The following is a 22,600-nucleotide window of genomic DNA, read 5'->3' on the forward strand; positions in this document are numbered from 1 at the left end:
CTTTGGAGCCTTTTTTTTTTTTTTTTCCCTTTCTTGCTTGAAACACTGTGATTTTTGGGACCAAGACAGGAGCCCTTAGATTCCCACCCCTACCCAGCCTCCTGTTTTCCTAGGATCATCTGTTTGGGACCACTGGCCAACTGCTGTTTATTTTAAGACTCTCAGAATGTTGGAACTCAAAGGGGTTAGTTGGGAATCCTAACTCCCAGAAAATGGTCATATGTTTAGTATTTGCTGTTTGAGAAAATACAGAAATGCTAAAACTATTGTAGATCCAGTCATACTTTCAAATGCATTTGTGTGAATCACAGAAGCATCTGTGCATTTGAAAGACAGTACATGTGTGAGAGACACACACATGTACTGTGCCTGCTGATTGTGCTTTAGTGCTCGTTTGGATTTCCAGTTAACTCTAAGCCTGAATTGTGAGATGAGATGAGATCAGACAGCTTCACCTCTCATTTCTTCCTGCTGTGACGTTACATTGTGACATTACGTTGCAAAATGTAGGTGTGTCAGAATATGCACCAATACCAAGTATATGATTTATATTTTGGTGTTTAGTTTTGCACTGTTTGGAGCAAATGATGAAATATGGGATTTTAACAAAAGATACAAGGTGGAGTGTTTCTGGGTGCAATTTACTTAAATATAGATGGTACAGTTTCCTAGACACAATTAAATACATGTTTTGTTCATGGCTGTTAAAAGAGTCTAGTGCTGGGTACAAGTCTCACCTTTCTACCCCCCCCTTACTATGGAGAGAAGGGACTATTGGGATCTTCATTTGTGTACACGTGGGTTATGCTTTCTGCCCATGGACCATTGCCACGATAAAGTGACAGTGAGATGTGGCTTCAAATGCTAGCTGTGTTCTCTCTTAGCAATGTGTGTGTGGGCAATTAATCTCTCTGAGCACTGGTTTCCTCATGTATAAAATCTGGCTGATATGTCCACATAGCATAGAGGGGCCTGAGGATGATATAGGAGTTATTAGTGTTCAACATAGTGCTCAGTTATGATAGCCATTATTAGTAGAATAACATTCTTCCTATAGGAACATTGAATTTACCAAATTCTCAGGATTTGGCTTTTAGTGGTCAGAGAGGTCTAGTGAAGTCAGAACCATATTGCACTTTTTTTTTTTTTTTTTAAAGAGATGGGGTCTTGCTTTGTTGCCCAGGCTGGGGTGTGGTGGCATGATCATAGCTCAATGCAGCCTCAACCTCCTGGGCTCAAGCCATCCTCCTACCTCAGACTCTGAGTAGCTGGGACTAAAGATGCCTCATCATGCCTGGCTAAAATTTTTTAAACAATTTTTTTGTAAAGACAGGGTCTCATTATGTTGTCAAGGCTGGTCTTGAATTCCTGGCCTCAAGTGATCCTCTTGCCTTGGCCTCCCCAAGTGCTGGGATTATAGACATGAGCCACTGTACCCAGCCAGACCGCAATTTTTTTTCCTTTTTTTTTTTTTTTTTTTTTTTGAGACAGAGTCTTGCTCTGTCACCTAGGCTAGAGTGCAGTGGTGCAGTCTCAGCTGACAGCAACCTCTGCCTTCCTCCCAGGCTCAAGTGATTCTCATGCCTCAGCCTCCTGAGCTGGGATTACAGACCTGTGCCACCACACCCAGCCAATTTGTGTATTTTTAGTAGAGATGGGTTTCGTCGTGTTGTCTAGGCTGGTTTCGAAGTCCTGACCTCAGGTGATCCGCCTGCCTTGGCCTCCCAAAGTGCTGGGATTACAGGTGTGAGCCACCACGCCTGGCCCAGACTGACTGCATTTCTTTAAAGGCCCTTTTGTTTCAGAAGTCTGCAGCTAGGTCAGCAGTGTAGTATTCTGTGTTTACTTAGAGAAGCCAGGGGAAGTATTCCAAAGATCTAGTCTACATGTGTATATTTAGTTTATTGTATATACTTTTATAAATCACTTTTACCAAAACGTTCATAAAGGCATGCCCTGATATCCTGCCAGGTGCTGTGGTTTTTACTGTTAGGAGAGTCAAATTTGCTGTATTCCGGGTTGTGCTGACCTGTACTAGAGCCCAACCACAGGGACATGGCACGGTCAGGTCTCATGTACTTAGAATAAAATGCAGCTGCAAGATTCCCCTCTGTGTTGAAGCTTTCATGTACAAATGAAATAGACTGCACCTGCCCAGTCTGGCTGAACACACAAATATTTTATAAAGGGTGTTGACTACACGTGAATGTCTTGAAACATGTAAGTCTGATTAGGGTCAAAAATTAAAATGGTTTGGTATGGACATTTATTTTTCATTCTTCTCACAAAGCAATGCAACCCGCATTGTGATCCAGTGACTAGGAGGCTTCCTCGTTGATAAATACACTGATGTTAAAAAGTTTGTTGGTAAACCGGTAGTTGCCAAAATTCTTGACCTCTCAGGTGTCTGGTAAACTGGGCATTCAAAAGTATAGAGTTCTGAATCTGTCTGGTTGGAAGCATTTGGTGTTTCGGTAGAAATCTTTAAAAAAAAAAAAATCCAGTAGTCAAATTGCATAGTTCAAGTGAATCAGTAGCTCACATTTTCTATATGCTAGGCTTGAGGGATTTGTTATGAGTTAGATACATTTAAGGTTAAATGGTTAATGTAACAGCATGTGGAAATTATACCTGGAGAATTTAAAGAGTATTATGGCTTTATAGTACATATTGAGAACATGGGATGTAAGTATAGCATGTACTTTAGATTTTAGTAATATTTTGGGAGATTTAAAATCTTTGTTGTCTGAGTATATTATCACATCTCCCTTGTGAAATTGTAGGGAATGGGAAGAAGAGTGGTTTGTATATTACTGAAGGAACGCTTAGAGGTTTAGGACTTCAGGATAATAGCAGGGTGGTTACCTTTGTTGGCAAAAAGTATATGTCGGGAAAATCACAGCACATCTCGAGAGGCAGCGAGTCTTCCAGTATTTTTTGTTCGCGATTCCATCTTGCTCCCTCGATGAATAAACCAAAAATGTAAACTCCAGTGTGAGAGGAAGCTGAGCCCTAAGATGGAAGAGAGGTGGTGTCAGGGGTCCCCAGGAGAAGCAGCGACCAACTGGAGGCTCTGTCCGGAATTGAGCCGACTGATCCAGAGGGGCTCATCCTGCCTAAGGCATGTTGGCCCAAGTTCTAAGGTGAATACTTATTTTTTTTTTTCTATTCTGAGCGCTTTAAAAACGTCATAGGCTTAGGTGTATCTATATAATCATCCTGAACTGAAATATATGTATTTTTTCCATGACACCCTTCCTCAGCATGAAGACAAAGACCTTCAAACACAATAAATATGCAAATTTCTACAACTGTAATCGTGTAGCTGAGCTTTTTAGGACAGAACAAGAACAGTTACAAAAGGTGACAGAGTACACTGTGCTCAAACTTTGTCACCTACCTTTACCATAGTGGCCATAACTACTGTTTTAGGCTCTAGAAATGTAAAAAAGGCAGAGGAGGGTTTTTTTTTTTTTTTTTTGACATGGAGTCTCGCTCTGTTGCCCAGGCTGGAGTACAGTGGCGTGATCTTGGCTCACTGCAACCTCCACCTCCTGGGTTCCAGCGGTTCTCCCACCTCAGCTTCCCGAGTAGCTGGGATTACAGGAGCACACCACCACACCCGCCTAAATTTTTGTATTTTTAGTAGAGATGGGGTTTCACCATGTTGTCCAGGCTGGTCTCGAACTCCTGACCTCAAGTGATCCGTCTCCCTTGGCCTCCCAAAGTGCTGGGATTACAGGTGTGAGCCACCATGCCCAGCCGGGTTCCATATATTTTTGAATGATATAGGTTAAATAGAGGATTGCATTTTAATGATAAAGGGTTAAGTAAAATGAGTTTCTGATGAGGTCTGTGAAGTAGAAAATTTAGTTGCCTGCAGCTCCAATTCTAGGTGACTCCAGGTGTGCCTGAGGTAGGCCTGTGAAGCCACATGCTCTCCTGCAGGTGTGCTGGAGGGATGCCCAGCCCGGAGGAGCTGGTGGCCAACTACCAGGCCACCCGGGAGGGCTCTGCCATCTCCTCTGATGGGGCAGGTCTCTGAAGAGAAGGGGTGGGCACCGCTGTCCCGAGCTCTTCTTTGATGCAGCCTGGGCCAGCTTGTTGACACAGGGGCAGCCGTGTGGAACAGCCTGTGCTGTGCCTGGTGACGCCTTCTGTGTTGTCCACTCTGGAATGTGACTACCTGGAGGTGCAAGCTGAACTCATATTAAGCACTTCCTATTTTGGCTTATTCTATAAAAGAATTTTGGCCGGGCGCGGTGGCTCACACCTGTAATCCCAGCACTTTGGGAGGCTGAGGCGGGCAGATCACGAGGTCAGGAGATCGAGACCATCCTGGTTAACATGGTGATACCCCGTCTCTACCAAAAATACAAAAAATTAGCCGGGCTTGGGAGGCTGAGGCAGGAGAATGGCGTGAACCCGGGAGGTGGAGGTTGCAGTGAGCTGAGATCATGCCACTGCACTCCAGCCTGGGCGACAGAGCAAGACTCCGTCTCAAAAAAAAAATAGTAATTTTACTGGGAATTGCTTTGTATAATGATTTTTACTTCTCTTCCCCTTAACTTATATAAATGCAAATTTTCCTGTACTGCATTTGTTCTAGTGTTGTCCTTTCCTAACAATCTTGGAATAAGTTAATCTAATGCATTTGACAATGTCACTTCCATTTATACTTGTGTAACTTGGTCATAGCTTACATGGGTTTTTCCTCTGAAAAATCTAAACTGTAGGTAATTTGTAAACAGCCCCTTTTGGAGTGATTTAACTCTTCAAAGAGCCACTCAGAATAAATGGAAGTAATCTTCAACTCAGTGGAAGCTGGTTGTTTGTATAAAGCAGAAATAAGTGAGAACATCTGATTAGATGGATAGAGGCAAAAAGCAAACTTAGGCGGGCAGTCCATACCCCTGCGCTCCCTCTGTGAGTCATAAGAAAAGGCCCTGGTGCACATCTGCCTCTCGGTAGCCTTTTCATGTCTAATGGGTTATGTAGGAAGAGGTTAGGCTATGGGTGTAGAGGAGTCAGCTAGTCTTGGGCTCAAAGCTTATGATCTGCCTCTATGAACCTTAGTTTCCTGACCTACAGAATGAGGCTAATTTGTGAGGATTAAATAATGCAGGTGAAGAGCTTAGCACATAGTACTCGGTCAGTGTTGGCTAGCAAGCATCAGTGCCATCATTATCAGGTAGATTGGGATCTTCCAGAGGGCAGAGGCCTTATTTTGTTCATCTCGATACTTCCAACAGCCAGAGCGGTTCTGGACCCATATTTTTAATAAACAGTTGAATAAACCTCCAGTCGAAAACACATCTGAACCTGAGCTTTCTTCCACGTCAGTACTCTTGCCAAGCGGCCACCTGATTTCTCCTAAAGCTGCAGTGACAGGCACTCCCGGTCCCTAAAAGGACGCGCCGCCATCTCCTAAAGCCGCAGTGACAGGCACTCCCGGTCCATAAAAGGACGCGCCGCCATCTCCTAAAGCCGCAGTGACAGGGACTCCCGGTCCATAAAAGGACGCGCCGCCGTCTCCTAAAGCCGCAGTGACAGGCACTCCCGGTCCATAAAAGGACGCGCCGCCATCTCCTAAAGCCGCAGTGACAGGGACTCCCGGTCCATAGAAGGACGCGCCGCCATCTCCTAAAGCCGCAGTGACAGGCACTCCCGGTCCATAGAAGGACGCGCCGCCATCTCCTAAAGCCGCAGTGACAGGGACTCCCGGTCCATAGAAGGACGCGCCGCCATCTCCTAAAGCCGCAGTGACAGGCACTCCCGGTCCATAGAAGGACGCGCCGCCATCTCCTAAAGCCGCAGTGACAGGGACTCCCGGTCCATAGAAGGACGCGCCGCCATCTCCTAAAGCCGCAGTGACAGGCACTCCCGGTCCATAGAAGGACGCGCCGCCATCTCCTAAAGCCGCAGTGACAGGCACTCCCGGTCCATAGAAGGACGCGCCGCCATCTCCTAAAGCCGCAGTGACAGGGACTCCCGGTCCATAGAAGGACGCGCCGCCATCTCCTAAAGCCGCAGTGACAGGCACTCCCGGTCCATAGAAGGACGCGCCGCCATCTCCTAAAGCCGCAGTGACAGGGACTCCCGGTCCATAGAAGGACGCGCCGCCATCTCCTAAAGCCGCAGTGAGAGGGACCCCCGGTCTATAGAAGGACGCGCCGCCATCTCCTAAAGCCGCAGTGACAGGCACTCCCGGTCCATAGAAGGACGCGCCGCCATCTCCTAAAGCCGCAGTGACAGGCACTCCCGGTCCATAGAAGGACGCGCCGCCATCTCCTAAAGCCGCAGTGACAGGCACTCCCGGTCCATAGAAGGACGCGCCGCCATCTCCTAAAGCCGCAGTGACAGGGACTCCCGGTCCATAGAAGGACGCGCCGCCATCTCCTAAAGCCGCAGTGACAGGGACTCCCGGTCCATAGAAGGACGCGCCGCCATCTCCTAAAGCCGCAGTGACAGGCACTCCCGGTCCATAGAAGGACGCGCCGCCATCTCCTAAAGCTGCAGTGACAGGGACTCCCGGTCCATAGAAGGACGCGCCGCCATCTCCTAAAGCCGCAGTGACAGGGACTCCCGGTCCATAGAAGGACGCGCCGCCATCTCCTAAAGCTGCAGTGACAGGGACTCCCGGTCCATAGAAGGACGCGCCGCCATCTCCTAAAGCCGCAGTGACGCGTCCCCTAAAGCCGCAGTGACAGGGACTCCCGGTCCATAGAAGGACGCGCCGCCGTCTCCTAAAGCCGCAGTGACAGGGACTCCCGGTCCATAGAAGGACGCGCCGCCATCTCCTAAAGCCGCAGTGAGAGGGACCCCCGGTCTATAGAAGGACGCGCCGCCATCTCCTAAAGCTGCAGTGACAGGGACTCCCGGTCCATAGAAGGACGCGCCGCCATCTCCTAAAGCCGCAGTGACAGGCACTCCTGGTCCATAGAAGGACGCGCCGCCATCTCCTAAAGCCGCAGTGACAGGGACTCCCGGTCTATAGAAGGACGCGCCGCCATCTCCTAAAGCCGCAGTGACAGGCACTCCTGGTCTATAAAAGGACGCACCATCATCATCATCGATTTAGATCAACTACGTGTGTCTTCCCCTTGGAGGACCGCTGGTTGGAGTTCCAGCAGAATTAGAGTCTAGTTCTTCGTGTATCACCCTTTTCAATATTTCTTTTTCTCCTCAGAGTCTTTTGCCTTGTAGGACAAACTCTCCCCGTTCCATCCTTCTTCTGACATGTTCCTAACGTTCACTAATTCTGGGTAGTCTCGGAATCATCTTAGTGCAGTCTGATGAGTGCTGAGGAGAGGAAGACCAGGACCCAGAGGCCAAACAGCATGAGTGTCCACCACCTCCTCCCACTCCAAATCCCAGAATGCAACTATGAAAGCACTGGAAAACAAGAAGTATCCCCAGTGGACCAGAAACTGTGAGAACCCTAAAGACAGAAGGCAGACAGGATTAGAATAAGGAAACCACCGTCAATAATATGCACAATAAAAATTAAAAACATCACTCTCTCCAAGCCCCCCCACTCCAATCCTACAGAATAATTTTTTTTTTTTTTGAGACGGAGTCTCGCTCTGTCGCCCAGGCTGGAGTGCAGTGGCGCAATCTCTGCTCACTGCAAGCTCCGCCTCCTGGGTTCACGCCATTCTCCTGCCTCAGCCTCTCGAGTAGCTGGGACTACAGGTGCCTGCCACTACGCCCGGCTAACTTTTGTATTTTTAGTAGAGACCGGGTTTCACTGTGTTAGCCAGGATGGTCTCGATCTCATGACCTCATGATCCGCCCGCCTCAGCCTCCCAAAGTGCTGGGATTACAGGCGTGAGCCACCGCGCCCGGCCTAATCCTACAGAATAATATCAAATAAAATATTGATACAAAAATCTTGAATAAAATATTACAATTAAGATGATTCAAACTTAGGATCTTTTAATAAATCATATTGATAAAAGTGATAAATTATGTGATAATCTCCATAAACCCTGAAAAGCTCTCTCATCACATTTAGCTTCCATTCTTCATTAAAAAATTCCTAATATAGGAATCATACCTTATAACAAACTACACTCCAGATAGTTCTATGTAATCCACCATGTTAATGAGATAAAGGATAAAAACTATCTGATTATTTCAACAGAAACAGGCCCAGGCATGTAGAATTATTTGATCTATGACAAAGTTGAAGTAGGGAAAGGGCCATTTCAATGAAAAAGAAATGGTGCTGAGTCAGTTGGGTACCCATATGGAACCAAAAGAACTTTGATCTCACCTCACACCATACACAACTCAATTCTCCTTTTTTTTTTTTTTTTTTTTTTTTTTAGATGGAGTCTCTCTCTGTCACCCAGGCTGGAGTGCAGTGGCACAATCTCTGCTCACTGCAACCTCCGCCTCCCAAGTTCAAGCAATACTCCTGCCTCAGCCTCCCAAGTAGCTGGGATTACACATGCGCACCACCCAACCTGGCTAATTTTTTGTATTTTTAGTAGAGAAGGGGTTTTGCCATGTTGGCCAGGCTGGTCTCGAACTCCTGATCTCAGGTGATCCGCCCACCTCGACCTCCCAAAGTGCTGGGATTACAGGTGTGAGCCACCGTGCCTGGCCTTCAATTATATATAGATCATAGAAAATGAAAGGTAAAGCAATATAGTTTCTAGAAGATAACAGGAGAATATTTTCATGAACTTAGTTTAGGGTAGGCAAAGATTTCTTAAACAGAACATAAAAAAGCATTAACCCTAAATAAAAGATGGATACACTGGACTTTGTTACAACAAAAAAATTTTTGTTCATCAAAAGACACCATTAAGAAAGTGATTTGGAAAGTCACACACTGGGAGAAGATGCTTTCAATACATGTACCTGACAGCTTATATTCAGAATACACAAGAACTTCTATAAATCAATAAGACAAAAACAGTCCACAGTCTTGAACAGAAACTTCACAAAAGAGGAAATCCAAATATCAATAATCATTTTAAAAAGTGCCCAACTTCATTAATCATCAAGGAAATGCAAATTAAAATCATAAAGATACATCACTGCGCCGGGCGTGGTGGCTCACGCCTGTAATCCCAGCACTTTGGGAGGCCGAGGTGGGTGGATCACGAGGTCAGGAGATCGAGACCATCCTGGCTAACATGGTGAAACCTCGTCTCTACTAAAAATACAAAAAAAATTAGCCGGGCGTGGTGGTGGGCGCCTGTAGTCCCAGCTACTTGGGAGGCTGAGGCAGGAGAATGGCGTGAACCTGGGAGGCGGAGCTTGCAGTGAGCCGAGATCGCGCCACTGCACTCCAGCCTGGGCAACAGAGTGAGACTCTGTCTCAAAAAAAAAAAAAAAAAAAAAGATATATCACTGCATGTCCACTAGAATGACTAAAATTAAAACACTAAAAATACCGAGTGTTGGCACGGATGTGAAGCAATCTTCTACATTACTGGTGGGCCTGTGGATTGGTACAACCACATTGAAAAACCATTTGGCAGTATCCTCACCAAAGCTAAACATATGGCCATGTATGACCCTCAGTGTATTTAATCATGAGCTCCATAACAACATTTGTGCCAATGACAGACCACATATACCAAGCTGGTCCTGTAAGATTATGATGGAGCTGAAAAATTCCTATCGCCTAGTGATGATGTAAAGGAATGCATCTATGCATTTCTATGTATAGATGTGTTTGGGTACACAAATTACCTTTGTGTTACACTGCCTGCAGTGTTCAATACAGTAACATGCTGTACAGGTCTGTAGCCTGGCAGCAATAGGCTATCCCATCTAGCCTAGGTGAGCAGTAGGCTATGCCATGTAGGTTTGTGGAAGTACACTCTTAACGATGCATTTCTCAGAATGTATCCCCATCGTTAAGTGGTACATGATTGTATTTATTTATTTATTACCATTTTTTCAATTCTTTTGGTTATAGCCAACCTACTGGGTATAAAATGGTATTTCATTATCATTTTGATTTGCATTTCTCTGACTAAAGATATTGAGCATCCTTTCAAATTCTTTTTTTTTTTTTTAAATCTTTAAACCAATGTCTCCCAACCCTGTCTCCCCTTCCTTGCCAGCATTAGTCCTGGAGCAGAAAAATAGATTCCCAGAACAAACTGGAATTTAGAAAATGACAACTGTGGCCCTTCAAATCAGTGGGGACAGTGGCATGGGAGTGGCAGGGCTGGGGTGCGCGGTGCATCTGGCTGGCTGGTGCTCTGTGCTCTGCTCCAGCCCAAGCCGCCTTCATGGGCCCCCTCACTGCACTGCTGAGGGCCGGGTAGGTGTAGGTTTCCACTTAGCACCTGGCTGAGCTCTGAAATAAGCTGGTTGCTGGGGGCAGGAATTTCAGCCAAGAGCAGCTGGGACAGGTTTGCCCACTGATTTAAAATATCACCTTTTGATGCTGACCTCAGCAGCATTCTGTCTTCATTTATAATAGGGGATACTTAGAAAGTCTGTTGATTATATTGACTTAAATCTTTTATTCATGATTTATAATCTTTTTTTTCCCCCCAGAAAGAGAGTGGGAGACATGAAGTCTGAGGGCATTTGGACTTGAAGCAGCGCTTGTTGATCTGCTTGTCTAGTGCCTGGCATGTGGTGAATGCTGAGTAAAGGTTTGTAGAGGGCATAATTGATTGAATGAATGAATGAATGAATGATCACCCTTTCTAATCCTTGAAGTATTCCAGTACCTTAAACGCTCTCCTGACTATGTTGAGTTTCTTTGGCATAAATACGGAGAACTTCTCATCCTTGTCAGTGGTGTCGGAAATCACATGGTGGGTGAAGGTGAGGGCATCCACAGAGATTCCTCGGGACCTCCCATAGTCTTGAAGCACAGCAGCAAGAAAGGCTTTGGAGAAGAACACACACCATCAAGTTCCTTGTGAGTCTCAGGGCCTCCTGCTGGGTTTAGCAACAATGATGTCTCATGGAGAAGAAAGAGAAGAGTGGAGGAAAAAGAGAGAACAAAAGAGATGGGCTGGGTGGGAGCAGAGGACCAGTTCGCCCACCCTCTCAGGCCTTGGTGACTTTGGTCTGGCCAGCTGCAGGAGCCTCCTGGTGAACGTGGGTTGTTTTTCAAGGCCAGCACCCCTCCTGTATTCATTGTGGGGATAGAGGGGCTGTAAATTCTGAGACCCTCTCCATTTCTGAGCTAATCTTGGCTCTCGGCAACAAAGATGGGACCCAGGGGCAAGTACAAGACCAAGTGTGTCAGAGTCTTCCTCAAGAAATGACATATGGACACTGGGAAAAGGAAGGCTCTGTTGCTTCTAGGGTTGCTGAGGTGCTTGTGGCCATGTTTCCTCTTGGGTGCACGGGGAAAGGCTACGTGCAGTAGGAAAAGAATGAGAACATCTCGAACTCATCATGCCTGTCACTATGATGTCACTCTCCCTGTGCTCCGTATTTCAGTGAATGATGCCAGCAGCCACCCAGTTTCCAAGCCAGAGACCCAGGAGTCATGCTTAACCTCCTTCTCCCCCAACCCCTGTCTTTCCAAACACGGAGTCCAGTTGGTTCTGCTTCCTAAATGCCCCCTACTCCCTGCTTCTGCCCACTACCACGGCCCTACTGTGATCACCACCAGCTCTTGCCTGGAGAATAAAGCAGACTCCTTATTTTGTTTATTTATTGATAAGACAGGGTCTTGCTCTGTTGCCCAGGCTGGAGTACAGTGGCACGATCATGGCTTACTGCAGCGTCGACCTCCTGGGTTCAAGCAATCCTCCCGCCTCAGCCTCCTGAGTAGCTGGGACTACAGGTGTGCACCACCACACCTGGCTAATTTGCAGACTCCTTAAATGACCAGGACCCAGTCTTGTTCTTCTCCAATGTACCCCTGCCCTTCTTCCTTCCTATAGCTGCTGGATCATGACCTCTCTGGCCTGGAACACTTCAGTGGTTTCTGCTGCCACAGGATGGAGTCACCTCCCTCAGTGTGTCTTACACAGCCCCGGGGGCCAGCCGTGCCCAACTTTGCAGCTGCATCATTCTCCCTTTTGGGGTCTTTTGTTTTGGCCATAATGAACATTTGGTTTCTCCTAGTGTGAATGGTGTTTTCTCTAGTAAGAATGCTGTCCCTGCTTAGTCCAGTCATTGAAACACTTAACTTTTTAAGTCAGGCTGATTTCAAATCTTGACTCAGTCACCTATTAGTTTTTTCCTCCTGCCAAGAATCATTCCACTTAGTAGTGGAGTGACCTTGGATGAGACTCTCAACTTTTTGCTAGTGATATGACTTGGGGCAAATTTCTTAACTTCTCTGTGCTAAGGTTTTCTCTCTGAAAACAGGGATAGTTACAGTAACAACCTCGTAAGACTGTCATGAGAATTAAATGACTTCATTTATACAAAATCCTCAGAACAGTGCATGGCACCCAGTAAGTACCATGTAAGCTCCACGAATTATTCTCTTCTTCCTCTGTCTGCACCTGGATAATACTTAATTGGTAGCAAGCTTCAAGACTCATTCTAGACGTTATTTCCTTAGTGGGCCTGCCTGGTTCTTAGTGAAGGTCCCCCTGTTTTATGCTCCACAAGTACTGATCCATTCATATATTCTATTCAGAATACCACTCATTTATTCTTCAAATATTTATTGAGAGCTTTTTGTGTGTGTGTGCTGGGGCCTGTATCAGGTGGTAGGGACACCACAGAAGTTAAAACAGACCTGGTTCTTGCCTTCATGGAGCTCACAGCCCAGTGTTGCCCCTTTACAACACTCTTTCCACCCCACGACCACACATCGTTGGAATGCACTCCAGTTCATGTCTGCCTTCCCTGCTGGACATTTGTGCTGAGCAGGTAGGGCCTAGGCCCCAGCATTCAGTCATCAAGTCTTGTTACAGAAATAAATGAATGAATGGCTGAAGCTCAGAGTCAACCTTGCGAAGTTGCCCATCTCCACTCCTTTGTCACGGCCTTTGGAGGGGCTGGGTGCAGTGTTGACCTTTGACATCATAGAAGCAATGGCAGAGAGATGATAACAGTGACCTGCCAAGGCGCAGGTGAAATCTGATAGGGGTGGGTGGATTTGGCATGTGAGGAGGTTGGGGTGACGGACGGAAGTGGGTGGGGAGGGAGAAGAGACTGCTCTAGTGCACACTAGAGACCCAGGCACCTGTGGAGGCGCAGGTGTTGTCATCCTAAAGGGGAGGAGGAAAGGGTGAGTGACGGAGGGACTGAGTGCAAATTTGCCTGGGCCAGGGCTGGAGCTGACCTTGGTTCTAATGCTCACCTTGTGGAAAGAAGAAAGCTGGGAGCCAGTATCTTGAAGGAAACCCTTCAAAGAAATTGTTCTCTGAATCCTCAGGGTGTTTGCATTTTTGGCTAGATGATGGAATAGACTGCTTCCAAACTGTGACAAATCTCATATACCTAGTGGAAGGCAGACCACAGGTTGGGGGTTAAGGGCATAATAATTGCACACCTTTGGGTGATGTGGGCCATTTCCTCCAGTCCCTCCCCTCCCAGGGCACTTCTTTTACTTTTCATTTCAATTCCCCCAATGCAGGACTTTTATCAGGCCCTTGAATGGAAGCCAGCTATGGGTTTAAGCTCATGAGGGAAAAGGGGGACCACAAAGGCTGGAAGGTAACAGATTTGGGTAACAAGAGATGTCATTATTATAGTGGGAATCCTGCCTGCGCCTCGCAGAATCTTGTCCATTGTTTTTGAGGCACAGACTTCTCCCAAAGGATATAAAGAAATGTGGGTCAGATGTCTGCAGTGCTGTTGCTACACTTATAGTTAAACGGTATAGGAGGCAGCCTGGCACAGACTTTGGAACCAGTTCTGGGTTTCAATCTCAATACTTCCATGTTCTAGTTGTGAAGCCTTGGGCACTTCATGTCCTTGGACTCAGTTTCCTCATCTCTAAAATGGGGATGATGCTAATGATAGCACCTACTTCACATCACAGGGCTGCTGTGAGAACTGAGTGGGCTGCTGTGAGTAAAGCTCCTAGAGAAATGCTCCACATCCTGTGAGGCACTTGCTAGATGTCGCTACTCTAACGCTTCTCCAGCTATTTTTATTATAACTAAAAACACATTTAAAAATTACATGTGGCTGGGCGCAGTGGCTCATGCCTGTAATCCCTGCACTTTGGGAGGCCAAGGCAGATGGATCACTTGAGGTCAGGAGTTCAAAACCAGCCTGGCCAATATGGTGAAACCCCTTCTCTACTAAAAATACAAAAAATGAGCTGGGCATGGTGGCAGGTGCCTGTAATCCCAGCTACTAGGGAGGCTGAGGCAGGAGAATTGCTTGAACCCAGGAGGCAGAGGTTGCAGTGAGCCGAGATCGTGCCACTGCACTCCAGCCTGGGTGATAGAGTGAGACTCTTGTCTCAAAAAAAAAATTACATGTAACAAATTATTTCCTTTCACACTTCACCCTTTGCATTTCTTAGGAAAGAGAAATGTACTATGCTGTAGTTGTAACTGTCTCTTGGAGTGGAGGGAGCTTACTCAGGACTCAACATCTTAGGTCCTCACTTTCTCAGCTCAAACAGAAGATAAGAATCCCTACCTTGCTTAACTCACACATTACTGTGAGAACCCAAGGAGACCAAGCATAGGAAATGATGTCATAAACCTTTGGGCTTTAAGCAAAAATGAGGAAGAAATGCAAAGCAGCTTTTATCCATACCGACGCTGTATTGCAGTATAAGCCACTTTGGCCCAAGTATTGAAGAAATTCAGTCGCTGGATGAGATCATCAATCCAGGAACTCAGTGGCTTACAAGATCTGTAGGCATGTTTCTGTTGGGATTTAAAGACAGTCACATCATTTTTTTTCCTTGTCTTTGGGGTCATTAGGAACATTTCTGCAAACCTTGGTAATAGACTCAATTGCCAGGGAGAAATAACTTGGCAGGAGGATGTCATTTTCCAACTGAAAGCATATAATGAAAAGTCTAAACCTTATTACCAGGGCAAAACAACATTATCTTAACAGTGCTTTGGATAAAATGCTTGGACGCTTCCATCCTGGCTGGAGGCTTTTATCACTCTTCTCAAATCATTTCCTCACTTCCTTTCCTCCTCTCTGGGGAGATTACCTTCACATGCTATTAGGTGTGAGCAATTTCAGCTTCCTGACCTTCCCCTATACAAAGTTCTATAAATCCCACCCACTGTCTACTCCCTTACCTACCTTTGCCTTCCAGTTCTGAGCCCAGCTGCCCCTGCCCCTGCCCCTTGTGGATTCAGCTTTCCATTCTCCAGCCCTGTTTATTAACGCTCCCTTCCATCTTAACTACACAAACCACCCAACACTCAATCCTACCTGTTTGTTGCAAGTGGGGAGGAGGAGACTCTTGCAGCCCTCTAGCCCCTTTCTCCTTTTGTTTACTGTCCCCTCTTCTGGAGTCTTCATTAGAAATCACAAGCGACCTTCTATTTTCCATATTCAAGCCTCACTCCCTGCACCTGTATCCTCTTCAGCTTTTGATGGAGCTCATTGCTTCCTCCTGCTTTCTCCCCTAGGCTTCTGTGATCCATCCTGGTTTTCTCTTGAATTCTCCATCCTGGCTTTCTCTTGAATTCTCCAACTACTTCTTTTTAGGTCTCATTCATTGGCACCTCTTCTTCCCTCCCTCGAGGCTGGTGTTGCCTGGAATCCCTTCAGCCCTCTTCTCTTGCTACTTTATATTCCTTCTCCCAGATTTAATCCATGGCTCTGTCTAGGCTGATGACACCAAGCGCTTGCTTTGCAGCCCGTGCTCTTGTCCCATTGCTTTTCTTATTTATTTATTTATTTATTATTATACTTTAAATTCTAGGGTACATGTGCACAACGTGCATATTTGTTACATATGCATACATGTGCAATGTTGGTGAGCTGCACCCGTTAACTCATCATTTACATTATGTATATCTCCTAATGTTATCCCTCCCATCTCCCCACCGCCCACGACAGGCCCCAGTGTGTGATGTTCCCCACCCTGTGTCCAAGTGTTCTCATTGTTCAGTTCCCACCTGTGAGTGAGAACATGCAGTGTTTGATTTTCTGTCCTTGCAATAGTTTGCTCAGAATGATGGTTTCCAGCTTCATCCATGTCCCTACAAAGGACATGAACTCATCCTTTTTTATGGTTGCATAGTATTCCATGGTGTATATGTGCCACATTTTCTTAATCCAGTCTATCATTGATGGACATTTGGGTTGGTTCCAAGTCTTTGCTATTGTGAATAGTGCTGCAATAAACATACGTGTGCATGTGTCTTTATATTATAGCAGCATGCTTTATAATCCTTTGGATATATGCCCAGTAATGGGATGGCTGGGTCAAATGGAATTTCTAGTTCTAGATACCTGAGGAATTGCCACACTGTCTTCCATAATGGTTGAACTAGTTTACAGTCCCACCAACAGTGTAAAAGTGTTTCTATTTCTCCACATCCTCTCCAGCACCTGTTGTTTCCTGACTTTTTAATGATCGCCATTCTAACTGGCATGAGATGGTATCTCATTGTGGTTTTGATTTGCATTTCTCTGATGGCCAGTGATGATGAGCATTTTTTCATGTGTCTGTTGGCTGCATAAATGTCTTCTTTTGAGAAGTGTCTGTTCATATCCTTTGCCCACTTTTTAATAGGGTTGTTTGATTTTTTCTTGTAAATTTGTTTACATTCTTTGTAGATTCTGGATATTAGACCTTTGTCAGATGGGTAGATTGTAAAAATTTTCTCCCATTCTGTAGGTTGCCTGTTCACTCTGATGGTAATTTCTTTTGCTGTGCAGAAGCTCTTTCGTTTAATTAGATCTCATTTGTCAATTTTGGCTTTTGTTGCCATCACTTTTGGTGTTTTAGTCATGAAGTCCTTGTCCATGCCTATGTCCTGAATGGTATTGCCTAGGTTTTCTTCTAGGGTTTTCATGGTTTTAGGTCTAACATTTAAGTCTTTAATCCATCTTGAATTAGTTTTTATATAAGGTGTAAGGAAGGGATCCAGTTTCAGCTTTCTACATATAGCTAGCCAGTTTTCCCAGCACCATTTATTAAATAGGGAATCCTTTCCCCATTTCTTGTTTTTGTCAGGTTTCTCAAAGATCAGATGGTTGTAGATATGTGGCATTATTTTCTGAGGGCTCTGTTCTGTTCCATTGGTCTATATCTCTGTTTTGGTACCAGTACCACGCTGTTTTGGTTACTGTAGCCTTGTAGTATAGTTTGAAGTCAGGTAGCGTGATGCCTCCAGCTTTGTTCTTTTGGCTTAGGATTGTCTTGGCAATGTGGGCTCTTTTTTGGTTCCATTTGAACTTTAAAGTAGTTTTTTCTAATTCTGTGAAGAAAGTCATTGGTAGCTTGATGGGGATGGTATTGAATCTATAAATTACCTTGGGCAGTATGGCCATTTTCACAATATTGATTCTTCCTATCCATGAGCATGGAATGTTCTTGCATTTTTTTGTGTCCTCTTTTATGTTGTTGAGCAGTGGTTTGTAGTTCTCCTTGAAGAGGTCCTTCACATCCCTTGTAAGTTGGATTCCTAAGTATTTTATTCTGTTTGAAGCAATTGTGAATGGGAGTTCACTCATGATTTGGCTGTTTGTCTGTTATTGGTGTATAGGAATGCTTGTGATTTTTGCACATTGATTTGGTATCCTGAGACTTTGCTGAAGTTGCTTATCAGCTTAAGGAGATTTTGGGCTGAGACAATGGGGTTTTCTAAATATACAATCATGTCATCTGCAAACAGGGACAATTTGACTTCCTCTTTTCCTAATTGAATACCCTTTATTTCTTTCCCCTGCCTGATTGCCCTGGCCAGAACTTCCAACACTATGTTGAATAGGAGTGGTTAGAGAGGGCATCCCTGTCTTGTGCCAGTTTTGTAAGGGAATGCTTCCAGTTTCTGCCCATTCAGTATGCTATTGGTTGTGGGTTTGTCATAAATAGCTCTTATTATTTTGAGATACGTCCCATCAATACCTAGTTTATTGAGATTTTTTAGCATAAAGGGTTGTTGAATTTTGTCGAAGGACTTTTCTGCATCTATTGAGATAATCATGTGGTTTTTGTCTTTGGTTCTGTTTACATGATGGATTATGTTTATTGATTTGTGTATGTTGAACCAGCCTTGCATCCCAGGGATGAAGCCAACTTGATCATAGTGGATAACCTTTTTGATGTGCTGCTGGATTCGGTTTGCCAGTATTTTATTGAGGATTTTTGCATCTATGTTCATCAGGGATATTGGTCTAAAATTCTCTTTTTTTGTTGTGTCTCTGCCAGGCTTTGGTATCAGGATGATGCTGGCCTCATAAAATGAATTAGGGAGGATTCCCTCTTTTTCTATTGATTGGAATAGTTTCAGAAGGAATGGTACCAGCTCCTCTTTGTACCTCGGCTGTGAATCTGTCTGGTCCTGGACTTTTTTTGGTTGGTAGGCTATTAATTATTGCCTCAATTTCAGAACCTGTTATTGGTCTATTCAGGGATTCAACTTCTTCCTGGTTTAGTCTTGGGAGGATGTATCTGTCCAGGAATTTATCCATTTCTTCTAGATTTTTTAGTGTATTTGCATGGAGGTGTTTATGGTATTCTCTGATGGTAGTTTGTATTTCTGTGGGATCGGTGGTCATATCCCTTTATCATTTTTTATTGCATCTATTTGATTCTTCTCTCTTTTCTTTTTTATTAGTCTTGCTAGCAGTCTATCAATTTTGTTGATCTTTTCAAAAAACCAGCTCCTGGATTCATTGATTTTTTGAACTTTTTTTGTGTCTCTATCTCCTTCAGTTCTGCTCTGATCTTAGTTCCCACACAATAATAATGGGAGACTTTAACACCCCACTGTCTACATTAGACAGATCAACAAGTCAGAAAGTTAACACGGATATCCAGGAATTGAACTCAGCTCTGCACCAAGCGGACCTAATAGACATCTACAGAACTCCCCACCACAAATCAACAGAATATACATTCTTCTCAGCACCACATCGCACTTATTCCAAAATTGACCACATAGTTGGAAGTAAAGCACTCCTCAGCAAAAGTAAAAGAACAGAAATTGTAACAAACTGTTTCTCAGACCACAGTGCAATCAAACTAGAGCTCAGGATTAAGAAACTCACTAAAACCGCTCAACCACATGGAAACTGAACAACCTGCTCCTGAATGACTACTGGGTACATAACGAAATGAAGGCAGAAATAAAGATATTCTTTGAAACCAATGAAAACAAAGACACAACATACCAGAATCTCTGGGACAAATTTAAAGCAGTGTGTAGGGGAAATTTATAGCACTAAATGCCCACAAGAGAAAGCAGGAAAGATCTAAATTTGACACTCTAACATCACAATTAAAAGAACTAGAGAAGCAAGAGCAATCACATTCAAAAGCTAGCAGAAGGCAAGAAATAACTAAGATCGGTCCCATTGCCTTTCAATAGCTCCACTTTAGAGCCCCTCTAGCTCCTCACACTTTCCATGTCCAAAACAGGATGTCTTCATCTGTTTCTCACACAGCACGTCTTTCTGCTCACCTTGTCTCTGAATGCACTGGTTCCTACCCATTTGTCCAAGCCAGACATTTCTACCTGACTCATCTCACCTCTTGTCACTCTGTCAAGTGAGCAACGGTCTCAGCCACATGTAACTGTACTTAGAGTGTACCAACTCAGCCATGTTCTTTCAGCCTAACTGCACTTGTAGAGTCCTAGCTGTTTCACCACAGGGCTTGCTAAGAATGTAATAAGGCCTCTCTGCTTTTTAGTTTCCATATCTAAATAAGGTCATTGGAGTGGGGGTTTCCTAAGATCCTTTCAAGCTCTGAAGTCCTATGATTCTGGATGTGTCTCCACATCTCAATTTTTCATCACAGCTTGTATTCAATTTTAAGGAATTATAATTGTTATTATTTCCTCTCATCTGTCTCATGTTTTCTACATAGGTTTAAAAAATCACTTCATTGAGATATAACTCATATGCCATACAACTTACTTATTTAAAGTGTACAAATTAATGGTTTTTTGTGTAATCACTGAGTTGTGCAACTACCACTGTAGTCAATTGTAGAATGTTTTCATGAGTCCAAAAGAAAACCCTCTCAGCATCCATTCTCCAATTCTCTGTCACCCACAAACTGAGGCAACCAATAATCTATTTTCTGTCACTATGGATTTGTCTATTCTGGACATTTCCTGTAAATGAAATCATACAATATATGGTCTTTTGTGATGGCCTTCCTACACTTAGCACAGAAGAACTACTGTTTTCAAGGTTTATCCATGTGGTAGCCCGTATCAGTACTTCATTCATTTTGCTGGCTGAATAATATTTCATTACAGGGACATACCATATTTTATCCATTAATCAGTCAATGGACATTTGAGTTGTTTTCACCTTTTGGGTATTATAAATAATGCTGCCATGAACATTCATGTGCAAGTTTTTGTGTGGACTTTTTTTTTTTTTTTTTTTTTTTGAGATGGAGTCTCCCTCTGTTGCCCAGGCTGGAGTGCAATGGCATGATCTTGGTTCACTGCAACCTCTGCCTTCTGGGTTCAAGCAATTCTCCTCCCTTAGCCTCACAAGTAGCTGGGATTACAGGCACCCACCACCATGCCTGGCCATTTTATTATTATTATTATTTTTAGTAGAGACAGGGTTTCACCATGTTGGCCAGGCTAGTCTCAAACTCCTGACCTCAGGTGATCCGCCACCTTGGCCTCCCAAACAAGCATGAGGCCCCGTGCCCGGCCTGGATTTATGCTTTAATTTCTCTTGGATATATTCTTAGGAGTGAAATTGCTGGGTCAAATGTAAATCTGTTTAACTTTTTGAGGAACTACTGGACTATTTCCAAAGTAGCTGCACCATTTTTCATTCCCATGAGTGGTGCATGAGGGTTCCAATTTCTCCCAATGCTTGTTTTTATGTATTTTTAATTCTCTCCGTCTTAGTAGGAGTGAAGTTGTATCTCATTGTGGTTTTGATTTGCATTTCCCCCAAAGCAAATGCTGTTGAACATCTTTTCACGTGTCTACACAGGTTTTCAATCTGGTATAGGATTCAGGGCTCTGGAAAAGGCCAGTGCTAATCCTAAGGGGAGAAGTTCATTTCTGGAGAAACAGTGTTTGTGTCCAACATCAAGCTTGTTAATTTCCTACTCTGTGCTGCCAGATCTTCTATGGCTTATTTTATTCCTGGTCTAATACATTTTGTGTTTTTACAATTTGGTCTTCTGTTTAAGACCATGACCCAGTAATTTCTTCATCATCTTGTTTAGCTTTGTTTTTATTTTAAAAGCAATTAAACTCAACACTTATAGTAATACCAAGAGTGCACCTACTTTGACATGAACTGCCATGATACATAGTTCACACACACAGATAGTGAGAACTAAGTGATGGTGCCGCCTGGCTAACAGTGACCATTAAGAGGCATTCCAACTTCAGAGATGTGAAAATATGAAAAAGTACGTCAGCATCTTTTAAGAGTTACATATTTCATCACACAGATGCACCATTTAACTTCACCATTCCCTTGAACTTGGACATTTATTTCAAGCAAGCAAGAAAATAGGAAATAATAATAATTTCTTACCTGCCACAATGTAGGCACTCTCATATTAAGAAAAGAGTTAAATATTTCCTCCAATTCTTGGGTGAGGATGATCTCTCCTTTTATAGCAAGTTGAAGATCTTTTAAGGATTTATGTATAACAAATAATAACTTATCAAATCGTTTAATTTCTTGCTTCAAAAAGGTTAGCAAGACACAATGGATAAGGGGGTCGTGATCTGGATTTTAAAAAGAGATAAAATTTTTATATTTTACAGATTAAAAAGAGGCTTTACATGGAGGGACTTAGGCTTTGAAAGATAAGGGAATTTTGTGTGTCTTGACCAGGGATTGATAAACATTTTCTGTAGAAGGTCAGATAGCAAACATTTTAGGGTATGGGGACCACACCACCTCTGTGAAAGCTACTCAGCTCTCCCCTTGTAGTGTGGGTGCGGCCACACTATGTACTGGTATAGCCACACTATCTACTATGTGTGGATGCATAGACAATATGTCACGAGTAAGTGTGGCTGTGTTCCAATAAAGCTTTACTTATGGCACTCAAATTGGAATTTCATATAACATTTATGTGTCACAAACTATATTCCTTCTTTTGATTTTTTTCAACCATTAAAAAATGCAAAAGCCATTTTAGTTCACAGGCTGTACAAAAACAAATGGTGGGCTGGATTTGGCCTGCGGGCCCTAATTTGCTGACCTTTGATTGAGACTCAACAATGACACTGTTTTGATAGACTATTGCTCAATATTTGATTCCCAAATAAACTTCTGCAAAGGGATAAAATATGAGTATTAAAATTTAACTGGGAAAATTATCATAGTCCAGCAATTTAGCCGCTTAGAGCTGGGTTTGGAGCCATCTCTGGGCAATCAGGCTTCCTCTGTCTTCCTGGGCCTGCCCTGATTCCCCTTAGCTTCTTGGAGTCAAGTGGTCTTTCAGCAGAAGGTCCATCTAAACTTCCGCTGTTCCAGAAGGCAGAGAGGCAGAGAACAGGCACCTAGGAACTCTTGAGAATCTCCAAAGCAGAGTTGCTGC

At 44.1% G+C, this 22,600-nt stretch overlaps 1 protein-coding gene across 2 annotated transcripts in view; it reads right to left on the reverse strand.

The window, feature by feature from the left end:
* The window catches only part of DNAH14 (dynein axonemal heavy chain 14), a 499,118-nt gene that overhangs the window by 8,695 nt on the left and 467,823 nt on the right, over window positions 1–22,600 (reverse strand). The window contains exons 81-86 of one of the 2 annotated variants that reach the window (XM_054519533.2): window positions 21,583–21,779; window positions 14,674–14,786; window positions 13,259–13,398; window positions 10,710–10,870; window positions 2,866–3,012; window positions 15–2,482 (exon numbers count right to left, since the gene is read on the reverse strand). In XM_054519533.2, coding sequence (XP_054375508.1) covers window positions 2,267–2,482; window positions 2,866–3,012; window positions 10,710–10,870; window positions 13,259–13,398; window positions 14,674–14,786; window positions 21,583–21,779 — 974 coding nt within the window. In that variant the 3' untranslated portion in view covers window positions 15–2,266. Of the gene's footprint in view, window positions 1–14; window positions 2,483–2,865; window positions 3,013–10,709; window positions 10,871–13,258; window positions 13,399–14,673; window positions 14,787–21,582; window positions 21,780–22,600 lie in introns of those variants that run through there. The other variant, XM_054519536.1, reaches the window with a different exon arrangement.

Source organism: Pongo abelii, chromosome 1, assembly GCF_028885655.2.
Source record: "Pongo abelii isolate AG06213 chromosome 1, NHGRI_mPonAbe1-v2.0_pri, whole genome shotgun sequence".
NCBI classification, from domain to species: domain Eukaryota; kingdom Metazoa; phylum Chordata; class Mammalia; order Primates; family Hominidae; genus Pongo; species Pongo abelii.